Source organism: Synchiropus splendidus, chromosome 17 (assembly GCF_027744825.2).
Source record: "Synchiropus splendidus isolate RoL2022-P1 chromosome 17, RoL_Sspl_1.0, whole genome shotgun sequence".
NCBI lineage: Eukaryota > Metazoa > Chordata > Actinopteri > Syngnathiformes > Callionymidae > Synchiropus > Synchiropus splendidus.
The window spans coordinates 20,670,518-20,689,845 of NC_071350.1; the positions used below are offsets into that span (position 1 = coordinate 20,670,518).

At 47.5% G+C, this 19,328-nt stretch overlaps 1 protein-coding gene across 2 annotated transcripts in view; it reads left to right on the forward strand.

The window, feature by feature from the left end:
• Positions 1-17,963, forward strand: part of trpc4a (transient receptor potential cation channel, subfamily C, member 4a) — a 31,207-nt gene extending 13,244 nt beyond the window's left edge. Inside the window, exons 5-18 of one of the 2 annotated variants that reach the window (XM_053846952.1) lie at positions 2,259-2,488; positions 2,970-3,188; positions 4,974-5,114; positions 6,769-6,945; positions 7,147-7,347; positions 11,145-11,490; positions 11,752-11,891; positions 11,966-12,166; positions 12,238-12,359; positions 12,771-12,966; positions 13,036-13,230; positions 13,953-13,994; positions 14,167-14,256; positions 14,541-17,963. In XM_053846952.1, the coding sequence (XP_053702927.1) occupies positions 2,330-2,488; positions 2,970-3,188; positions 4,974-5,114; positions 6,769-6,945; positions 7,147-7,347; positions 11,145-11,490; positions 11,752-11,891; positions 11,966-12,166; positions 12,238-12,359; positions 12,771-12,966; positions 13,036-13,230; positions 13,953-13,994; positions 14,167-14,256; positions 14,541-15,125 (2,814 nt within the window). In that variant the 5' untranslated portion in view covers positions 2,259-2,329 and the 3' untranslated portion in view covers positions 15,126-17,963. Of the gene's footprint in view, positions 1-2,258; positions 2,489-2,969; positions 3,189-4,973; positions 5,115-6,768; positions 6,946-7,146; positions 7,348-7,441; positions 10,300-11,144; positions 11,892-11,965; positions 12,167-12,237; positions 12,360-12,770; positions 12,967-13,035; positions 13,231-13,952; positions 13,995-14,166; positions 14,257-14,540 lie in introns of those variants that run through there. The other variant, XM_053846953.1, reaches the window with a different exon arrangement.
• Positions 17,964-19,328: the final 1,365 nt, after the last annotated feature.

Here is a 19,328-nt window from a genome sequence, read left to right on the forward strand (position 1 = left end):
GAATCTTCGGTTCGTTCCATCAGGAAGGAGGAAAACAACATGATGACGACAGCAGCAATACGTTTCAACAAGGGTGCAAAAAGGGTAGTAACTGTCCGGAACAAGAGCATTGGAAGGATGGAGTCTGCTTCAGCTTGGTGGATTTATGACTGCCAGGAAAAGAACATAACGCTGGATACCATTGTTATCTGCACAAATGCTAACAACCTCATGAAAGCTTTGCTGACAGCGATAACAACAGTGGAGCACAGTCGGAACGAAGTCAGAGGAACTGAGAATTAGACGTGAGTCACAATGTGTCTAAACTTATATTGACTACACTATTAGAATGATTGTTTTTACAGTATTTCTAAAAACTGTCATAGATATTTGTTAGAAAAGTTCATATTTTTATTTTGCTTAAGAAATGCTTGGGCCTGAAAACATGTTCTGATCTTTGGTTTCATTCTTTATTACACTATTGTAACGTATGATAATTGTAAAAAAGTAAAGCCGACTACTTCAGGGATTTTGCCTAGCACGGGTTATTTTTGGGACGTATCCCCCGTGGTAAAGTTCACTGTATTGATGAACTGTAGTCACAACCACGAGAGCAGAAGTGTCATGGGAATAATGGGAATTTGTTGGGAATATGTTATGTCTGCCATGATTCTGCTCTTATTTTGTCCCTGAGTCCTGTTTTGTTTTCTGCCTTCGTTCTTCCTGTTCCTGTGGCACACGGCTGGAGCCAGTCAACCCCTGATCACCTGGGCTCCAGCAACCTTTGCCAGATCGACTCCTCTCGTTCCTGTGATTTGAGTTTGTTTGTTTCTCCCGGTTCGGTGCCGCTCTCCTTTGTTCCCTGTGGTAACTCCTGGTTCTCGTGGCTCTCCTTGTTCATTCTCTCGTTCTGTGCGCTTGCTAGCTGATTTTGGTTACTCTGTCTTAAACCCTGGTGCCTGAGTTAGCCTTCTGTTTCTTCCTGTTTCCGTGTGTTTCCTGCTTTCTTTTGTGACCATCTTGGTTCATTGTGCTTTTGTCTCTCTGTTTCTAGATTTGAGTTGGTTTGATTCTCCCGGTTCGGTGACACTTTCTGTTGGACTCTTATTCATGTTTATGGACTTCTGCCAGTTTGGACATTCAGATTTTGCTTTGTTTCTCCCGGTTCGGTGAGGCTTTCTGTTGTGATTTCCTTGTTAATGATTCAAATATTGTTTTCGACTCGGTCCTGCCTCCTCACCACTGCACTTGGGTCCTGCTCCATGACCCCGTGACAGCTCGATCTGGCCACTAACATGGACCCAGCAGTGGTGAAAGGACGCCCTAGCCACTCAGGCCACCAGGACTCCAGCCGTGTGCCACAGGAAGAACGAAGGGAGAAAGCAAAACAGGACTCAAGGGTCAAAATAAGAGCAGAATCATGACAATGTCCAAGCAAAAATACAAATAGTTTTTTTTTATTTATTTGTAAGTTGATCAGAACATGTTTAAATTTCTTGTTTCATGGATGAACACAAACAGCAATGTTGGTTTATATCTGTCAAGCCCTCTCATTCAAAAATATCCACAAATTCCCATCCAAAATGTTTCATGAAAAACGCCGCTCTCCCTCCTACACACCTTTCCCAGGTACCATTCATGGAGACGGAGGCTACCAACCGCTTTGTGTTCGGTTCACCGTTCATGGGTGACGGCACTGTCGCCACATGAAGTGGACGACTTAAGAAAACGGGGTCCGGAGTGGGAACTTTCAGGGATGATGCTGCCCTCTAACCCAACAGGACAGTCTTTCGCTGAGTGTCCTTTCCTCTTGGAGTCCTAGCTACACAGCTCACTGACGTAGCTGTAGAGCGCCACCTGTCTCTTTCCTGCAGCTGACGACCATCATTTTCCTTCAGAACACTGGTAAATCCAAAATTTGCCTCCATAGTCACACAAAAGATCATTTATTAGACCGATCCAGTAGTTTGTCCTGGAATTCAAAAGCTGCCTGACGCCTGACCGCTCTGTGAGGAGGTGTGTCGGGGAGTTGCTCTCACTCAGGTTGGGTTGTGATCCACATGTGTCTACATATTTACACTTCAGGGCTCATTGTGCCGGCTTCCGCTGGAGAATGTCTGGTGCTCTGTGGAAGGCTGATGAGCGTGTCATCGCAACTCATCCAGTGGCAATGAGCGTCAGCCGTCTCTTCAGCAGTTTGCCAGATCTGGACTGTGCCATCTTGAGAGTGTACTTTGATGCCAACTAACTGTGTCACCTGTTCTGTGCCACCTCTGTAGAGTGAAGTGCCCTTGCCAGGCACCAGCTGAGGCAGCGTTAGCAGGGTGCTGAGAAGCTGAAGCCTGAGGGGATGTCACAGCTGTACTACCGGCGCACTGGCAGCACCGCATTCCGGGACCGCATCCCGCTGAGAATCGTGCGGGCGGAGTCGGAGCTCTCTCCGCTGGAGAAGGCCTACCTTGGTGCTGTGGAGAAGGGGGACTATGCCAGTGTTAAACAGGCTCTGCAGGTCGGTTCCTGTGTGTGTGTGGTGCGTGAATGACCATTAGCTGTTAGGCTGATGAAGGCGGCATCAATCCAAATGATGGATGATGCCAGCGGCCAGTTTTCTGGCTAATGTGCCGCAATCATGATACTTCCCCTTCGATTCATAGTTCATTTCTTTTCAAGATGGATTTAGGCCAATGCCAGTGTTTTTCCCTGCAGGATTGCATCATGTGAACTAGACAAAACAAACACTTTGATGAGCCGAGAATATTTTGTCTAAGTTGACGACTGACCAAATCTTCTTCTGGATTACTTTCTAACCATTAGTTGAAGAATGTCGTGCAGCATTGCGGTGAGGTCCATTTGCTTTCCTTTTCATCTCCTGATGGCCATGACAGCTGAGATCACCGTCTGTTTTGATGCAAACGTTGCCCCTGCGCCATTGTGAGCATTCCTGCTGTGACAGATGGTGGACTCTGATAATGTTTCCAATCCAACTGCAGGAAGCCGAGATCTACTTCAAGATCAACATCAACTGCATCGACCCGCTGGGTCGGACAGCTCTGCTCATCGCCATCGAGAATGAGAACCTGGAGATCATCGAGCTGCTGCTGAGCTTTAACGTGTATGTTGGGGACGCTCTGCTGCACGCCATCAGGAAGGAAGTGGTGGGAGCTGTGGAGCTGCTGCTGAATCACAAGAAGCCAAGTGGCGGCATGCAGGTGAGCCAGAGGACGAAAAGAACTCACAACCGCAGTGGGAGAGCGCAAACCTCTGGCCAGCGAGCACATCTTTGCTTTAGTCAAATACCTCTGAGCAGGGGAAGGGACCCCAACCCAAGGCAGAAGAACACTGAGATGAGTTGGATGCCCATGACTAAATCCTGAACTCGCATTATGCCATCAACCATCTCGTTCATAATTCATATTCTGAGTTCAGAGAATATTAATGTGCTGAACTCCAGCTTATTTTCCCTATTTGTAGTATTAGTGGGACAAAAACTTGATCAGGAAATGACTTGGCTACAGCACCTCGCACGTTGTTTGCATCTTGGTGTGTGTAGATCCCTTCTGCATGAAGTGATGATGATGATGGGGCACTTGTAAGATATATCGGCGCTAGACGAGGATCAGGGTAAGAGAATGGAAAATGGAGAATCTCTGTGTCTCAGGAATGAACCAGTGACTATCATGAATGCATTAGTTTGGACAAGCAAAGTTTTCAGAGCAGAACGTCGTGGTTTCCGCGTCATCTTGGTGGAGCTTCACTTGAAACGAGATGATGGTCTCATAGATCAAGTTAAAAGGCTGTCTGAGGAGAGTGCATCGCACCCGTCTGTGAGGTTTATTAATAAGAAGGCTGGCCGTCTGTGAATTTGTCTTCTGCTGGTGCAGCTGTCGGAGCAATGTGTTCGTCCCACGGGCTGGTTGTTTTGTAATGAGGAGCGTGTTGCACATGGGGCTCTTCAGCAGGCTCATTCTTGTATGGGGTGCAGGTCCAGCTGCAACCACTGACCCCCCTCACTGTCCTGCCATGGAGATTCTAATACGAAAAAGATTCGTGGTCCTTTTAGATATGATGAACCATCTTTGATTCGGCAGTAGATTTGTGTTGAAAGTGTCTATGAAAGCAGAATGAACGGAAAAACACAAATGGATTTCCAGAATGAGCAGGGAATTCTATTACATTCTGTTGAAAATGTGTTGTGAAATGTTTTGTGAAAAGACGGATGGCACGACGTCTGAAGAAAAGAACAGTCCAATGTGGTGAAACTCCAAAGCTTAAATCAATCATGTCTTTTTAAAGTGATGTTGTCATAAAATGAAATCATGATTGTAAGCTTCATCTATATATATATAAAAACACAATATTCAAGGGGCTCTAACAAAGAAGGATGGGCCTCATTTGGCCCTCGAGTCGGTCGTGTCTTTCCAACGCTGAAGCCACTTGCTGATGTTTTATATGTTACAAACTGTAACAGAATACACCCAACGCTGACAAACATTCACTCATCAACATCTTCACATTATCACTCGGGAGGGAAATTGAGGCTGGTCGGCCTGCGAGAATCACAGTTTTACATGACATCCTCTCAGCACAGAGAGATTTGTTTTTCTCCAGGCACTGCACATTCAGGCTCGTTCTTCTCCCAGCCTTGAATCATATAATGGCCAAAGGAGAAGGTGGTGTCATCTTTGAGTCATTTCTTACTGACTGACTTGGAAACAGAATCGGCCTAACTGCTTGAAGATGATAAGAGGGACAGGTAGAGTCAGGGAACAAAGAAATGGCTACTGCCATTCCAAGGTACAGGACTGTCTTTTGAGCGGGTGATACTTTGAGCCCTTGTGATCAATCCCATGCTGTTTTTGCTCCAGGTGGTAAACTCGCCCACGGAAGACACCGAAAAGGAACCTCAAAACCCATTCCTTCGATTGTTCTCGCAACATGACACATTAATAGAAGGGAAACACAGAGTCATTTGACGGCTTCTTCTCTGTTCATAGGTCCCTCCTATTTTACTGGACAAGCAGTTCTCTGACTTCACCCCTGACATCACACCCATCATCCTCGCAGCTCACACCAACAATTACGAGATCATCAAGCTGCTGGTGCAGAAAGGCGTGTCTATGCCTCAGCCGCACGAGGTGAGACTGGCCTGGGTGGTGGGTTAGCCCTCATTATTTCTGCAGCAAACAGACTTCAGAGCCTGAAACAATCGAACAAATGCTGACCTCACTTCTTGATCCATCCAACCAATCGATGACGACAGTAATGAGACACTTGTGTGTTGTCAGAGATGCCTCATTTCACATGAATCACATCAATCAATTTTATGGAACTGTCATGGAACCACTCCCAGAATCACTGCAATTCCCAGAAGAGGTATGATCCCTGTTGGTCATCATAACAATAGAGTTGGATGAGGAAGGTAGGAAACCCTCACGAAGACGGTCTTGATTCACGAGCAAGAGGAAGTAACTTCACGGTCCCTAGACCACGGCTGTGTCCCATGTCTCCCCCTAACACCAGCACTTGGTTCTGAGTGCCCTCCACTGTGAAGCTCCCTCTACTGTGAAGCTCCCTCCACTGTGAAGCTCCCTCCACTGTGAAGCTCCCTCTACTGTGAAGCTCCCTCCACTGTGAAGCTCCCTCTACTGTGAAGCTCCCTCCACTGTGAAGCTCCCTCCACTGTGAAGCTCAATCCACTGTGAAGCTCCCTCCACTGTGAAGCTCCCTCCACTGTGAAGCTCCCTCCACTGTGAAGCTCCCTCCACTATGAAGCTCCCTCCACTGTGAAGCTCCGTCAACTGTGAAGCTCCCTCCACTGTGAAGCTCCCTCCACTATGAAGCTCCCTCCACTGTGAAGCTCCCTCCACTGTGAAGCTCCCTCCACTGTGAAGCTCCCTCCACTGTGAAGCTCCCTCCACTGTGAAGCTCCCTCCACTATGAAGCTCCCTCCACTGTGAAGCTCCACTGTGAAGCTCCTCCACTGTGAAGCTCCCTCCATTGTGAAGCTCCACTGTGAAGCTCCCTCCACTGTGAAGCTCCCTACACTACACAAATGGACCCGGGGCCATTCAACAGAAGTGACTCATGACTCTTGACTTCATCTGTGATCAACAACCATATTGAATCTACTGACACGTAAACAAAGCAAAACCTTGTGAAGTGACATGAAACCGTGTGATCAACGCAGAGATATTTATTTGTCATGGAAAAGTCCAACCAGCAGCAGAAGCAGGTGCAGGTCATGTTCATCACATTCACTAAAGAAGAAAAGAAGGAAAATACACTTATTTTTTATAATTGGAAAAACTGAATAAAATAAATATGATAAACCATGTCTAAATCTCATAAAATAAAACAATATATATTCCAAAGAAGATGCAAGTGAAGTGTAAATGAAAGTATCACCATTTCAAACCTGCTCCAACAGGTGAACAGTGTGTACTGTAGGGGGCGCCACCACTGTCTTCATCGTTGTTTCTTTCCAAGAACTTCTCCATAGTTGGTGACTATCACAGATGTGCAGCTGTCAAGTCACTTCACTGACTCACTGCTGCCACCATACGTGGCTCATGGGTTCAGACTCAGCTTCTCACGGCCCAGAGGGGTGGAACAGAACACTTCTCGCGGCCCTCTATGGGCCCAATGGTTAGGAATCACTGATCTAAAATAACAGCCGCATCGCCTGGACATCATTGTTGGCTCAGCCTCATGGAAAAGTTCCGCAGAGTCAGAAGGCCACTGACTCAAAGCGAGTCGGCTCCATTAACAGCCTTTTATTTGACGGTGCAGGTGCGCTGCAACTGTGTGGAGTGTGTGTCCAGTTCAGACGTGGACAGCCTGCGCCACTCTCGCTCTCGTCTCAACATCTACAGAGCTCTGTCCAGCCCCTCGCTAATCGCCCTCTCCAGTGAAGACCCTTTTCTCACGGCGTTCCGGCTGAGCTGGGAGCTGCAGGAGCTCAGCAAGGTGATCCAACACTGGCTTTCTTTCTCTCATTTTACCTCTCGCAACTGCATATCTTCAACGAACCCAACACAGTATTCTGCAAAGAAACACAATGGCTCACCGTGTCAGATGAAATACCAGCACACAAGATTAAGCACCTGTGCAAAGTCCTGTGAATATTGTCTGTTGTACTAACCATTCATTTTCATTTCTTTCCTCAAGGTGGAAAATGAGTTCAAGTCAGAGTATGAAGAACTTTCTCATCAGTGCAAACAGTTTGCCAAAGACCTGCTGGACCAGACTCGAAGTTCCAGAGAGTTGGAGATGATCCTGAACTACAAAGATGATGTCAACCTGCTGGAGGAGGAGGGCAACGGGGACCTGGCCCGACTTAAATTAGCCATCAAGTATCACCAGAAAGAGGTGAGTTTTAGTCAGCTGGAAAACGTTGGATTGCCATTGGCAATTAGGTTTCACAGACAAGGAATGTGCTTCGGTGCAATCGTGGAACGTTCGACGTAAACGACGTCAAGGATAAAAAGCTGAATCCCAAACAAGAGGTGTGATCAATAAGAAGCAGTGTTCCTGAGTCTGCTGTGCTTCTGGCGGGAGGTTGTGGTCTGGACGGGTGCGAGACGGGTCAGCTGTGATCTGAGCTGCACGTGCTCAGGGCCATCGCCTGCTCAGCAGCCTGAATGATGCGCTGCAGTCAGGGCCTGTCCCTGGTGGTGGCGCTGGCTGATGGAGGAGGTGAGGGTTGACGCAGGAAAGACGTCCTCTGCATAAAGAGTAGTAGTAGTACTCGTAGAAGTTTATTTCAATCCACATCAAACGGCAACTCTTTCATCTCAACTTGGACTAAGGGATCGCAGAGATGGACAAACACTTCTTGTCATTGATGCCCCTTTGTTGTATCTTCTTTTAAGCAGACAGATTGTCGTGCTGTATATTTTGTTTAAGCAGAGTCCTGGAGTTAAACTGAAGTGTCGATTGTTCAATACAGTAAGAGCACAGTTACTGATCACACACAAGGAGCGTGAGAGAATCGGTCATCTCTTTGAGCATGTTCTTACATGTCCATTGCTTGTGGTCTTCAGAAGGTTTCTGATCAGTCATTCCTCCTCACTCTTCTCCACCTTCTGAGAGAGGTGACTGTCCTCTGTTCTGGGCGCTCAGCTCTGGCTGCTGTAGTCAGACACGTCCCAGCCCGAGATGAGCACCATGAGGGTGGTGGTGTGGCCCGCAGATTTCATCGCTCTAACACGCTAATGGCTGGAGTTGGTCTACAGGGAGAAGGTCCAGGGAAGAAGTGGCTGTCCCAGAGGAGATCTGGTGTTGAGGGTCCAGTGAAGTAAGTCATGGGATGGTATCGACGATGACGATGGTGTCCTGCCTTCATGGATACTGGCGGATGCAAACTAGCAAACTTGGCTGGATCTTGAAAATGGAAGAAAGCAGAGTGAAGGATCAGGATTTCTAGAAAGCCGCCAGAGGATTTGTAACCAAACTCACTGAACAGTTTTTTATAGTTGTTTTAGCAACGCATTGCACCGGAGAAACAAGAGAGTTCAGAAAGGAAAAGTGAAGCAGAAAATGTGAGGAACAGAGACGCAGTTCTCCCTGGAGTGGCTGTCAGTCATTGATCTGTTTCTGTGGCTGGAACTGTCAGTGCAGACGCTGTCTGACTGGCTGATCTGTCATCCGTCCAATTGTTGTGTGCTCACAATCCCTCTTCAAAGCTCACTCCAAAAAGATGAACATGGAGAGACCAAAGTGCTTGTGTTGATCTGACTCTGGAAACATTCAGATGGTCCAGAGATCCCGCCATTCAGTGTGAATCTTATCGATGGCTCTGGGCAGTGAAGGAATATGGCGTCCCATTATGTCTGCCAGTCACCCAGCATGCTGACCTTTTCAAGGTGGATCCTGTTCAACAGTGCTCCTGTGCGTGTGAGAGTAGGTCAATCTGCAGAATACATGAGCAACAGGAAAGACTTTCAGCAGCAAAACAGTACGGCCTGATGGTCTGCTTACAGCCAACAGGTCCGTGGAGGTGGCAGCGGTGGAGTGTAAACACTGCAACTGGGCTCTGTCAACACACACGTCACCATTCGATTCTTTGGTGTGTCGACCCTCGATGTAATGCTGAAATCCATGTGACTCAATATGTTTTATGAGTCTTCAGTTAGGTGCTGTAAGTCATTCGAGACTGGGTTAATGTTTCACTGCAAAACATTTTGTTTTGAGTTTCATTTCATTTTTTTTCACTTTGGCATAGTCTTGAAATGTCACTGCTACATGATTAGTTTCAGAATTTTGTGATTGATTTATTATTTCACGTGTAAATACCACTCTCTGGGAGTGAGAGCAGGATGATGAGAGGATCAGAGGGACAGCACATGTGCTCAGGTCTTCAGGAGACCAAGTCAGAGAGGCTGGATGGAGATGGTTTGGACATGTACAGAGGAGAGAGAGAGAGAGAGAGAGAGAGAGAGAGAGCCAGTACATTGGTAGATGAAGATGTTGAGATGTTGGAAGTGCCAGGCAGAAGGTGGAGAGGAAGGCCACAGAGGAGATGGATGGAGGTGGTGAAGGAGGACATGAGGTCTGGAGCTTTGAGAGAAGAGGAAGCAGAGGACAGGGGGAGATGGAGGAGGATGATCCGCTGTGGCCACCACTGAAATGGCAAAAATAAAAGCAGGAGAAAACAGGAAGTAGACAGTTGCCACTCTGCGATGGTGGTCTACCTGGAGAATCACCGTGGTCCACCAGGTCGCTTTGGATTTCTTTCTTTCTTTCATGAAGGAACATGATTTCAAAGTAGGCAAGAGGGGAATTTGAACTTTACCTCAGCGCATGGTGTGTGATTCATGTGTGCATCAATTATTCAGCAAAGATTAGGCCTCAGGGAGGAGAATGTTTGTATCGGGGGGGTAATGATGTTCGATGAAGTGATCGAACTGGTACATGAAACAGCGGGGATAAAACAGGTGAAGCACGGGCCGAGCGTGTTTACATTGCTGTCAGTTTTCTCAACGTTGTCCGTGATGATGAGTTTCGAAGAGGTGCCCACCGTCCTGAAGGCTTACATGCTAATAATGGAGGCTGACTCCAAAGTTGCCAGAATGCCAGAAGCAGCCTCAAAAGCACGTGGCAATCTGAGTCACGGAATGTATTAATAGAAAGGTGCAGCAGTGGAGAGAGGAGAGTGAAACCCAAAATAGTAGTGAACAGTAGCTGGGATCTGCTACGATGGAGGCCAGAGTGTGCTGCATGGGATGGGCTCCCAGGGTGACATCTGGCCTGTGGAAACCACCCGCAGTGCAAAGCGTATCCGCCATGGGAGTCAAGGAGAGGCCCTGTTCACATCAGCAGGTGAAGTGCTGTCCTCCTCTGTGAGGTCACGACGGTTTGAATGAGTAGTCATTTGTTGTTAATTAGATAAAAAAACAAAATGAGCAGTTGAAGTCACCTTGACATTTTGAGGAAAGGCTGAGGTTGTTTTTTTGTTTTAACTTGAACAGATTCATCCTGTTACTCACGTTTGTAATACAGATTGATTTTGAATAAAAATTATGGATTTTATATGAAGTCATTCTTGTCTGACACATGAATTTGGGTCTATTGTTTCCATGGTAACAAGGCTTCGGAGTTTGTGCACCCAAGTGTGTTGATGTGGCTTGTAGTGGAATTTGCCTTTTTGTTTGTGCTGTCCAATTTCACTCTTGGTGTCCCAGGATGACTCCATATTTTTGCATATATACGTGCCAATGTAGTGATAAGCATTGAGAGTAAAACTGACTTGGAGGAGAAGCTGGGGAGGTGGAGGTGGGAGCTGGAGAGAAGAGCAATGAAGCTGACTGAAGGTCAGAATACATGCGTGTAAATGAGAGCGAGGCAAGTATTGATAAGAGTGATGGCCAGAGATGGTGAAGAGTTAGTGTGCACACGTGGTGGAGGCTGGAGTGAAAGAGAGGCTCGGTAGCGAGACCTGCTATGAGGCATAGGGTTAGAGACAATTGCAGTGGCCCAATGACAGGAAGCAGAATGGTGGTGGTGGGGTGGGGGGGTTGAGGAAGCTGACCTCCTGTGGCAGTCTGTGACGGGAAATGCTGAAAGGCAAAGAAGAAGAATGGTTTGAATTTTTGTGAATGTGTCAGAATTACTGACGCTTTGCCAGCCTCTAAACTTGTAAAGTTTTTTTTTCTGATTCCCTCCAGTTTGTAGCGCAGCCAAACTGTCAGCAGCTGCTGGCGTCCCGCTGGTACGATGAGTTCCCTGGCTGGAGACGTCGCCACTGGGCTGGAAAGTTCTTCACTTGTGTTGCCATTGGCCTCCTGTACCCCGTCTTTGCTTTCTGCTACCTCATGGTCCCAAAGAGTCGCTACGGCCTCTTCATCCGCAAGCCTTTCATTAAGTTCATCTGCCACACCGCATCCTACCTGACCTTCCTCTTCCTGCTGCTTTTGGCCTCTCAACACATCGTCACCACTGAGGTGGATAGACGGGACCAGCAGGGTCCCGCACCCACCACTGTGGAATGGATGATCTTGCCCTGGGTGCTGGGTGAGTCTGTGATAAGACTGCAACCGTTTGGGGAAGTGTTTTCAAGTTCTTGTCTCATTCCGATGCGCAAATGGAAGACTCGGGACAACCTTTCAAACCTGGCGTCACTTGGTGGCCGAAAGCCAAAAGTCAGTTTATGTCAATTCAAAGAAGGTTTGCAGCATTTCATTGTCGTCAGGAATGTTTTCCCCATGACCCAGGACAGGGATGCCTTCATCGCTACGCTGCTGCCAGCCGACCAATACGCTTACTGTTTTGTAGGGTTTATCTGGGCCGAGATCAAGCAAATGTGGGATGGTGGGTTCCAGGATTACGTCCACGACTGGTGGAACTTGATGGACTTTGTCATGAACTCTCTGTACTTGGCTACCATCTCTCTCAAGATCGTGGCATTCACCAAGGTAAACTCTCAAATCTGACCAGGAGGACTGTGTCACTGTGGCTTTCTTCTTAGTGTCTGTCTTCTTTTGTTCAGTATAGCGGCAGTAAACCCAGAAACCAGTGGGAGATGTGGCACCCCACACTCGTTGCGGAAGCTGTGTTTGCCATTGCCAACATCTTCAGCTCTCTTCGTCTCATTTCGCTCTTCACGGCCAACTCCCATCTGGGGCCGCTCCAGATCTCCCTTGGACGGATGCTGCTGGACATCCTCAAGTTCCTTTTCATTTACTGCTTGGTAACATCATCTGAAAACCTTTTCCCCTGATTGTTGAATGAACTCACTCGTACATGGATGTTCCGCTCTAGGTCTTACTGGCTTTTGCAAATGGACTCAATCAGCTCTACTTTTACTATGAAACCAAGGCCTCGGACGAGCGGGGCAAGTGCAAGGGCATCCGATGTGTGGAGCAGAACAACGCCTTCTCCACGTGAGTTCATTTTCAAGTGCCAAGATGGCAGAGTGGTATGGTGTGAGCCAGCTGCTCCAATGTGTCGTCCCATCTGGCAGTGACATGCTCCTTCATCCCCACTTTCAGCTTCAAGTGGCTTTAAAAACGGGCACAATTGTGCCGCTTCAATGTCAAGGGCTGGTAGAATAGTCTACCCACATCAGGCCCACAACAAAAGCCAAGCTAAAGTGACAGTGCATTTCCTAATGTACACAACTGGAAGTTCATAATATGATGAGAAACAGGTGTGTAGATACTGCAAGTGCACTGGATGGCATCTAGAATGAAAGTCATGCTTTGTACCATTTTGAAGAATCACGTCGTCAGAAAAGTGACAGAAAACCTCTCATTCCACAATGACTTGATGATGTCCCATGACTTTTTCCTCAGGTTATTCGAGACCCTTCAGTCACTCTTCTGGTCCATCTTTGGTCTCATCAGTCTGTATGTGACCAACGTGGATGCAGAGCACCAGTTCACGGAGTTTGTCGGGGCCACCATGTTTGGGACTTACAACATCATCTCGCTGGTGGTCCTTCTCAATATGCTGATCGCCATGATGAACAACTCCTACCAGCACATCGCCGTAAGCTTGCAACCCCTGCAGCAAGCACATGATTCCCACGGCTTATTTTACTGATACGTCTCTTCGCAGGATCACGCAGACATTGAGTGGAAGTTTGCCCGCACAAAGTTGTGGATGAGTTACTTTGAGGAAGGGGCCACTCTTCCTCCGCCATTCAACATTGTGCCCAGCCCCAAATTGTTGTGGTACCTAATGTGTTGGGTAAGGAAACAAGTGTGCAAGAGGACTCCATCCCGACCCACTGAAACCTTTGGATCCCTTGGGGTAAGTCACTATATTGTGCACACACACACGTGTTCGGTCAAAAGGCCGAGACGTGAACTTGATCCCACCTGGATAGCTGCACCTCGTCCCAGGTAAAGTAGTCACCGGGTGGCAAGATTCTTGCCTCAGGCGACTGTGAGTGCTAGATGCTGGGAACTACGTCAGCAGCGCCCCCGTCCTCTCTCCCATGGTGTAATATATTGACGTTGGGATAATGGACTTTTGCGTTCTATACTGACAAAAAAGGCAGCCTTCAGGACGGAATGTTACACGTATTTGACACATGAACGCAGATTGAATGGAGCGCCATCCAATGGTTAACCCAAACCCACCCTCTTTTTTTCACGTGTCGCGCTGCCAATGTGTCAAGATGAAATGCTGAAGGTGGCCTTTTTTGTTCATATTGGACGCGAAAGGCCACTTTCCCAGCGTCAATATGGGAGTGAGGATGCCTTACAGCAACATGAAACTGAGGGGCCGAGTTCCAAACCAACTCACTCACTAGTCGATTGTAATTGGCTTTCAGTCTGATTCGGAGTCCTGGTTACCATTTGCCATGTGTTTTGGATGGTTAAGTTACGGGTGGGAGGCTGGGGAAAGGGTTACGTCAATGAGAGGTCCTCAGCAAAACACGACTGTGTGTGCGCGTGATGATGATGATGATGATGATGATTGGTTGTAAACATCTCTCTGCTCTTTCTTGTGACCCTTTTCATCTGCAGAGAAGAGCAGCTGAGAATGTCAGAATAAACCATCAGTATCAGGTAATTTGGATGTTCTCCACTGTGTATGATGCAACTCTCTGTTCGCGATGTCTTGGCCGTTCTCTGTGCCTGACTTCTCATTTGCTCAATCCTGCTGGAGGCCACTGAGGTCCAGCTGACCTTTGTGTCAAACACCTTTACTCCAATGTCATACTGCATTTGTCTTTGCTAGGAGGTGTTAAGAAATCTGGTGAAACGTTATGTGGCTGCCATGATCAGAGATGCAAAGACAGAGGAAGGTCTGACTGAAGAGAACTTCAAGGTACAAGGATCCCTGATGGATTGGAAATAAAAGGAAGCACAATAAAAAAAATGAAACGTTGATGCTTTTTGATGCCCACGTCAGAACTAATAGAGATTCAAAAGAAGTGGCCGTCCTCAGTCGGGTACAAAAATGAGAAAAATATATGCATCGATGTGGAGAAATGGAATAGTTTCTCGTCAAATAAATAAATAAATGATGTTTAGTGAGACAAAGTGATGTTTGTAACTGCTGCAAAGGTGACATTGTGTTGTGTTCTTACGGTTTATTTCTGTCTGTCCCAGGAGCTGAAGCAGGACATCTCCAGTTTTCGCTATGAAGTACTGGGCATGATGAAAACAGGCAGACCGGCTCTTCAGGGTGAGAGGAAGGCCAGCATCAGCTCAGTGGAGTCATGTCTGGCTTACCCCAGCGCATCACTGAAGGTTTCCACTTCAGGCAGCCAGTCAAAAGGCAAGCTCAACAGATTTAAGGTCGCGGCGTCCATCCTGAAACTGAGCAGCGCCGCAGTTTCTCCGCGGCGACCTGAGGCTAACGGGCTGTCGAACGGACTTCTCTCCCTGGTGTCCATTGAGAGTGCTGCTGAAAAGTCTATTCAAAGAAGAAGGCTCTCCCAAGATGTGACAGACTTCGCCTTGCTCCAGAAACATCATTGGTGTGAGTCCGCCTCCAAGATCTCCAGAGAGATCTACTCTCTGAGCGAGGAGGCGGGAGAGACGTCGGGATCCGACTCAGACGGTCCGGGTGAGGGGGGGACGCCGAGGGGGAAGGAGGAGGAAGGACTTGGAGAACCAGGTGAAGAGAATGAAAACACAATGGATGTGGCTTCCACAAAAAAGCCTGGGAGCATTTTGGAAGATGAACCTTAGATGAACTTTACCGCAGGGTTCGAGAGACAATCAGCAAACAAGCAAACCTGCTTCCAGGTTCTCTGGTCTGTAGTGAATCTCATTGCAGTTTTAAACAGTGGAGACTCAGGGAGGCGATACTGCACTGACAAAGCAGCTCACGTGAGGACTGAAACTCCAAGTTGCACTCCATTTCACGTAAACATGCCTCACTCCTGGATCAGAACACGCTACACTGCTGAGCACCAAACATCGATAACATTTGCACGGTCAGCAAAACTTCAATTTCATTCCGTTGCAATTCATAGTTTATACAGAATCATATTCGCTGGAAACATGAACTCAGAATTGGGTTGCATAAGCTTTTTGGTGTAGCAGCTATATTATTTGGGAGAAAATGGAGATTGTTGGCCTCACTCCAGCCCCAGCCACCTCCCACCCTCGCCCCCGACTGCAGCTCCTTCCATCTTTCTACCTTTGGGATGATCAGCTCCGCTCCAATACTGGAAGGCACGCAGCTGCGGGAAAGTGCTGTGATAGTTGATAGTTAAACCATCTGATCCCACTGCGCTGTTTGACGAACAGTTATCATTAGCTGTCGACATGTACAGTTCTGTGTCGTTCTCGAGGGAGCTCAGTCACAAGCTTCGTCCATAGACTGAGACTCGGAGGTGAAAATGTGGATGACGCGCTATTCGTTTAGCCACCTGGAGGCCCGCTCTGTTGCCTGAGAACAGAAGCAATATTCTCGCCCTGACACCTGCTTCTCTTTCTCTTTTCTAACTCAGTTGCAGAGGAAAGGCCAGCTGGGCAAACAGAGGGTTTCACCCAAATTCTGAGTGTTGAAGTTACATGTCACACATGCTCCGCCATCTTACGGGCTTCGCTATAGGTTCGCTCACGTCGGTGAGGTCTCTCGGAATGAGTTGACTCCGATCATGGCCCCACTAGCAACCAAGAAAACCAAAAGAAACCTCACTTTAATGCCATTCTGGAGGCTGCAGGAGCATTCCTAAGCATGGCGTGGCCCCCACACCCAGCAGCCGTACGATATGCAAAAGTAACGGAAGACGTCAGGCGTCTTGCCTGGACAGCCCCTGAGCAATACCGTGAGGAGGAAATGGCTCTGGTAGAATGAACCCTCAACCACTCCGGAGCATCACAATGACTCCACAAATCCATGGCACATGCAGTGGGAGCTGTCTGAACATCAGTCTCGGTGTTCTTCTCCTGTACAGCGACCGCACCTTCTCTACTGGCTGTGCTGCGACATGAGACCCAACACTGACAGGGCATCGCTGGCTCTCGCTCTCCAGTTGTCCTTGACCTTTCTGGTCAGTTCAGTTGCTAACGTCCGACAGATGAGCAGTCGCCCTTTCTGAGTCGAGCCAAATTCCTGGGTAATGACCGCTCTTCATCCAGTCTATCGACGATGCTCAGCCCAGTCATAAGTCAGTATTCTCAACCCCCTTCTCCTGATGGGCTCCCAGGCAACTTGGAGGACGTCCGGCTGAACAGATCTCCCAAAGCTCTGTGACACCTCCGTATCAAGGCACTTGTGTCCTGGTTGGGAGCGAGACATCCTGAGTGCCCTCTGGAGGTATTCCAACATCTGCTGTCAACTGGGTGGCTAAACCAGTAACCTGGCCGGTTGAGGGCAGCGCACGTGTGACATGCAACCTCTGAAGAGTCATTGCATCAATGCTTACATATGCAGTTTGATGTGATATCGTGTGCTGAATAGCAACACTGAATAAGCGTACATGAAGGATAGATCATCAACTCTAGTCTAAGGTAATCGAGCTCTCAGCGAGTCAAAGTCCGAACCGGAACCAAACCTTGGTGAGGTCACTGGAGCTGGACGCTGCTAGAATGCAGCTCGACAAGGCTCTTGAGCGTCAGCATCAGAGGAGGAATGGCGATGACAGCTGGATGTTCTGATGGAGCCAGTGAACATGGAAACCTGTTCTTCTCACCAACAGATGAAGAGCCTCATCAGAACCAGGTGAAGCCAGTTGATAGAAGGAGGGACGAGTGGCGACCATCTTTGTTATAGCCAGCTATCACAACAGCAGAGAAGCTCTCAGAAACGTGGGTGAGGAGGCGTCAACACTGGACCTAGTTGGTCCCACTGTTGAACGCACGACATGTTGGGTCCTGCTGAGCCTTCTGAAGAGACTTCAGTGCTGATCCCTTCAAACACTTCATCCTCCGATAGTCCGAGTGGTGGCTTCCACAGTGACATGGTTGAAGAAAGCCTGGACAGAGCCCTCATCGGCTGATGTTGCTGCTACCTCCGCCGCCTCGGCACCGGTGTTTGAGCGGTGACCTTTGATGAGAACCTTATCACCATCACACTCTATTTCATGGTAGGAGATGGAAACCAATTCAGTTTAAGTCTGTAGCATACACGAAGTGAAAAGCGAGTATTTCCCGGTGACACTTTCAGAGGCTGTTGCTTGATTGGTGTTTTTCTTATATGGTCCATGTTTATGTAATAAAAAAAGGGTATGCTACCTCTTTCCTTCTCTGTTCTGGAGCAATAGATGTTTTCAGTTGTACACTAATCTCTTTGCCTTATTCTGCGCTGACCAAGTCACTTCAGGATGGTGAGGGTTGGGCTCATGAGTGGGCGTCCATTCTTATTCTTCTATGCAAAATTGTGATGGAACACAAACATCAGTACTTTAAATTCTCGGAGAGAAGCTCTTAGACCTTTGCTTGGATTCACTGGTTTCAATGTTCTTTTAGGTATATTGTGAGAATGTTGCTTTTTATAAGGGGTGTGTTTCGATGTGATGTTAGTTTCAATGAATTGTGTACTAGGAGTTCAGTATGAATAAAAAGCACTCTAATCTGCTTTCCTCTTCAACAGTATTGTTGGGTTGTGCTCTGATGATGTCAAGCGACAGTTGAGGGTGAAGTCACTCATCGCAGTGGGAGTTCAGCTTCGTGGTGCATGACAGCTGACGAAGCTGTAGTAGGTCACAAACTGTTTTAGCGCTGAAACTGTTGCTCATCTTTGTTCAAAAACACAGGCTGAGCCAAGTCTGAAGGGTCACTAAGGAGGAAAGTGCGACGGCACGTCCTTCCACTGATGTTGTCAGTTAATGCATTTGTCCTCACCCTCCACTGTACGTCTGCGCTGAAATGCTTTTGCCCCATGTACAATTTCAAGTCAAGCCTTAATTGGTGAAAAGAATGAATAAAAAGCACCAGCCACTAATGGAAATCCAATTTTCTTCTGCTGATGTAGCTGAGGTCTTGCAGAGTTGGTTGACTTTTAACCTGTAATGTGGACCCTCTGGACCGCTGTGTTGACCAGGCCGAACCTGATAATGACGGTGGGCACATGAGAGGAGGCCTCTCCTCAGAGCTGACCATGTGCACCGGAGGAGCAGGATTTTAGACTCATTCAAAGGCTTTCTCGGGTAAACTGAGGTCCCTCCATTCTCCATCTCCTCCCGAACCAGAAACAGATGGGGTGGCTCGAACGTCTCTGATGTTTGACAGCCACTTGCATGTGACGCTTTTGTTCAACTCCCCTGGCTGTTGTGTGTCACGTATTCCATCCTCCTCCTCTGTGGAGCGAGAGATCAACCAGCTTGGGAAGAAAGAGATGAAGGACGACCGATGATGATGACGCCGTGCTGCATCTGTGATGAAAAGACTGTATGAAACGGCAGCGAGCCGTTAGATCTTCCAGCTGCGACCAGTGACCCCAGCGATTCAGTGTCGCTTCATGACACACATGCGGCGATGGTACTATTTTCTTCTCAGTTTCACTTGTAGTCATTTTGTCAATGGATGTCATTCTAAGTTTGGCAACTAGATGGGGATGTTAGCCCTGTTTTATTGACATTCGACTAGACTTCAAAAGTCTAAGAAAAATGGAAAGATTGAAATGAAAGAAGTCAATGTAATTCGTTATTATCTCTCTCACTCTCTCTTTTTTTTCTGGACTAACCGTCTGATCACCAAAAGGCAACAACACTAGACGACGTTAAGTCGACTATTGAAAGACTTAATAGTGTCTCAAATAGAATTAGGTAAAATTGTGCACAGTACGTATCAGCTATATTGAGCAAAGTTGTGTATTTAAAAAAAGTTCCTATGTGTAAAAACCATAAAGCGTACACAAAATGAAATTTTTTAATTTTTTTTAGTGGCAATATTCTGCATTAGTGTATTGTGATTCAGTTGTTTTGTTTACATCATGTTTTC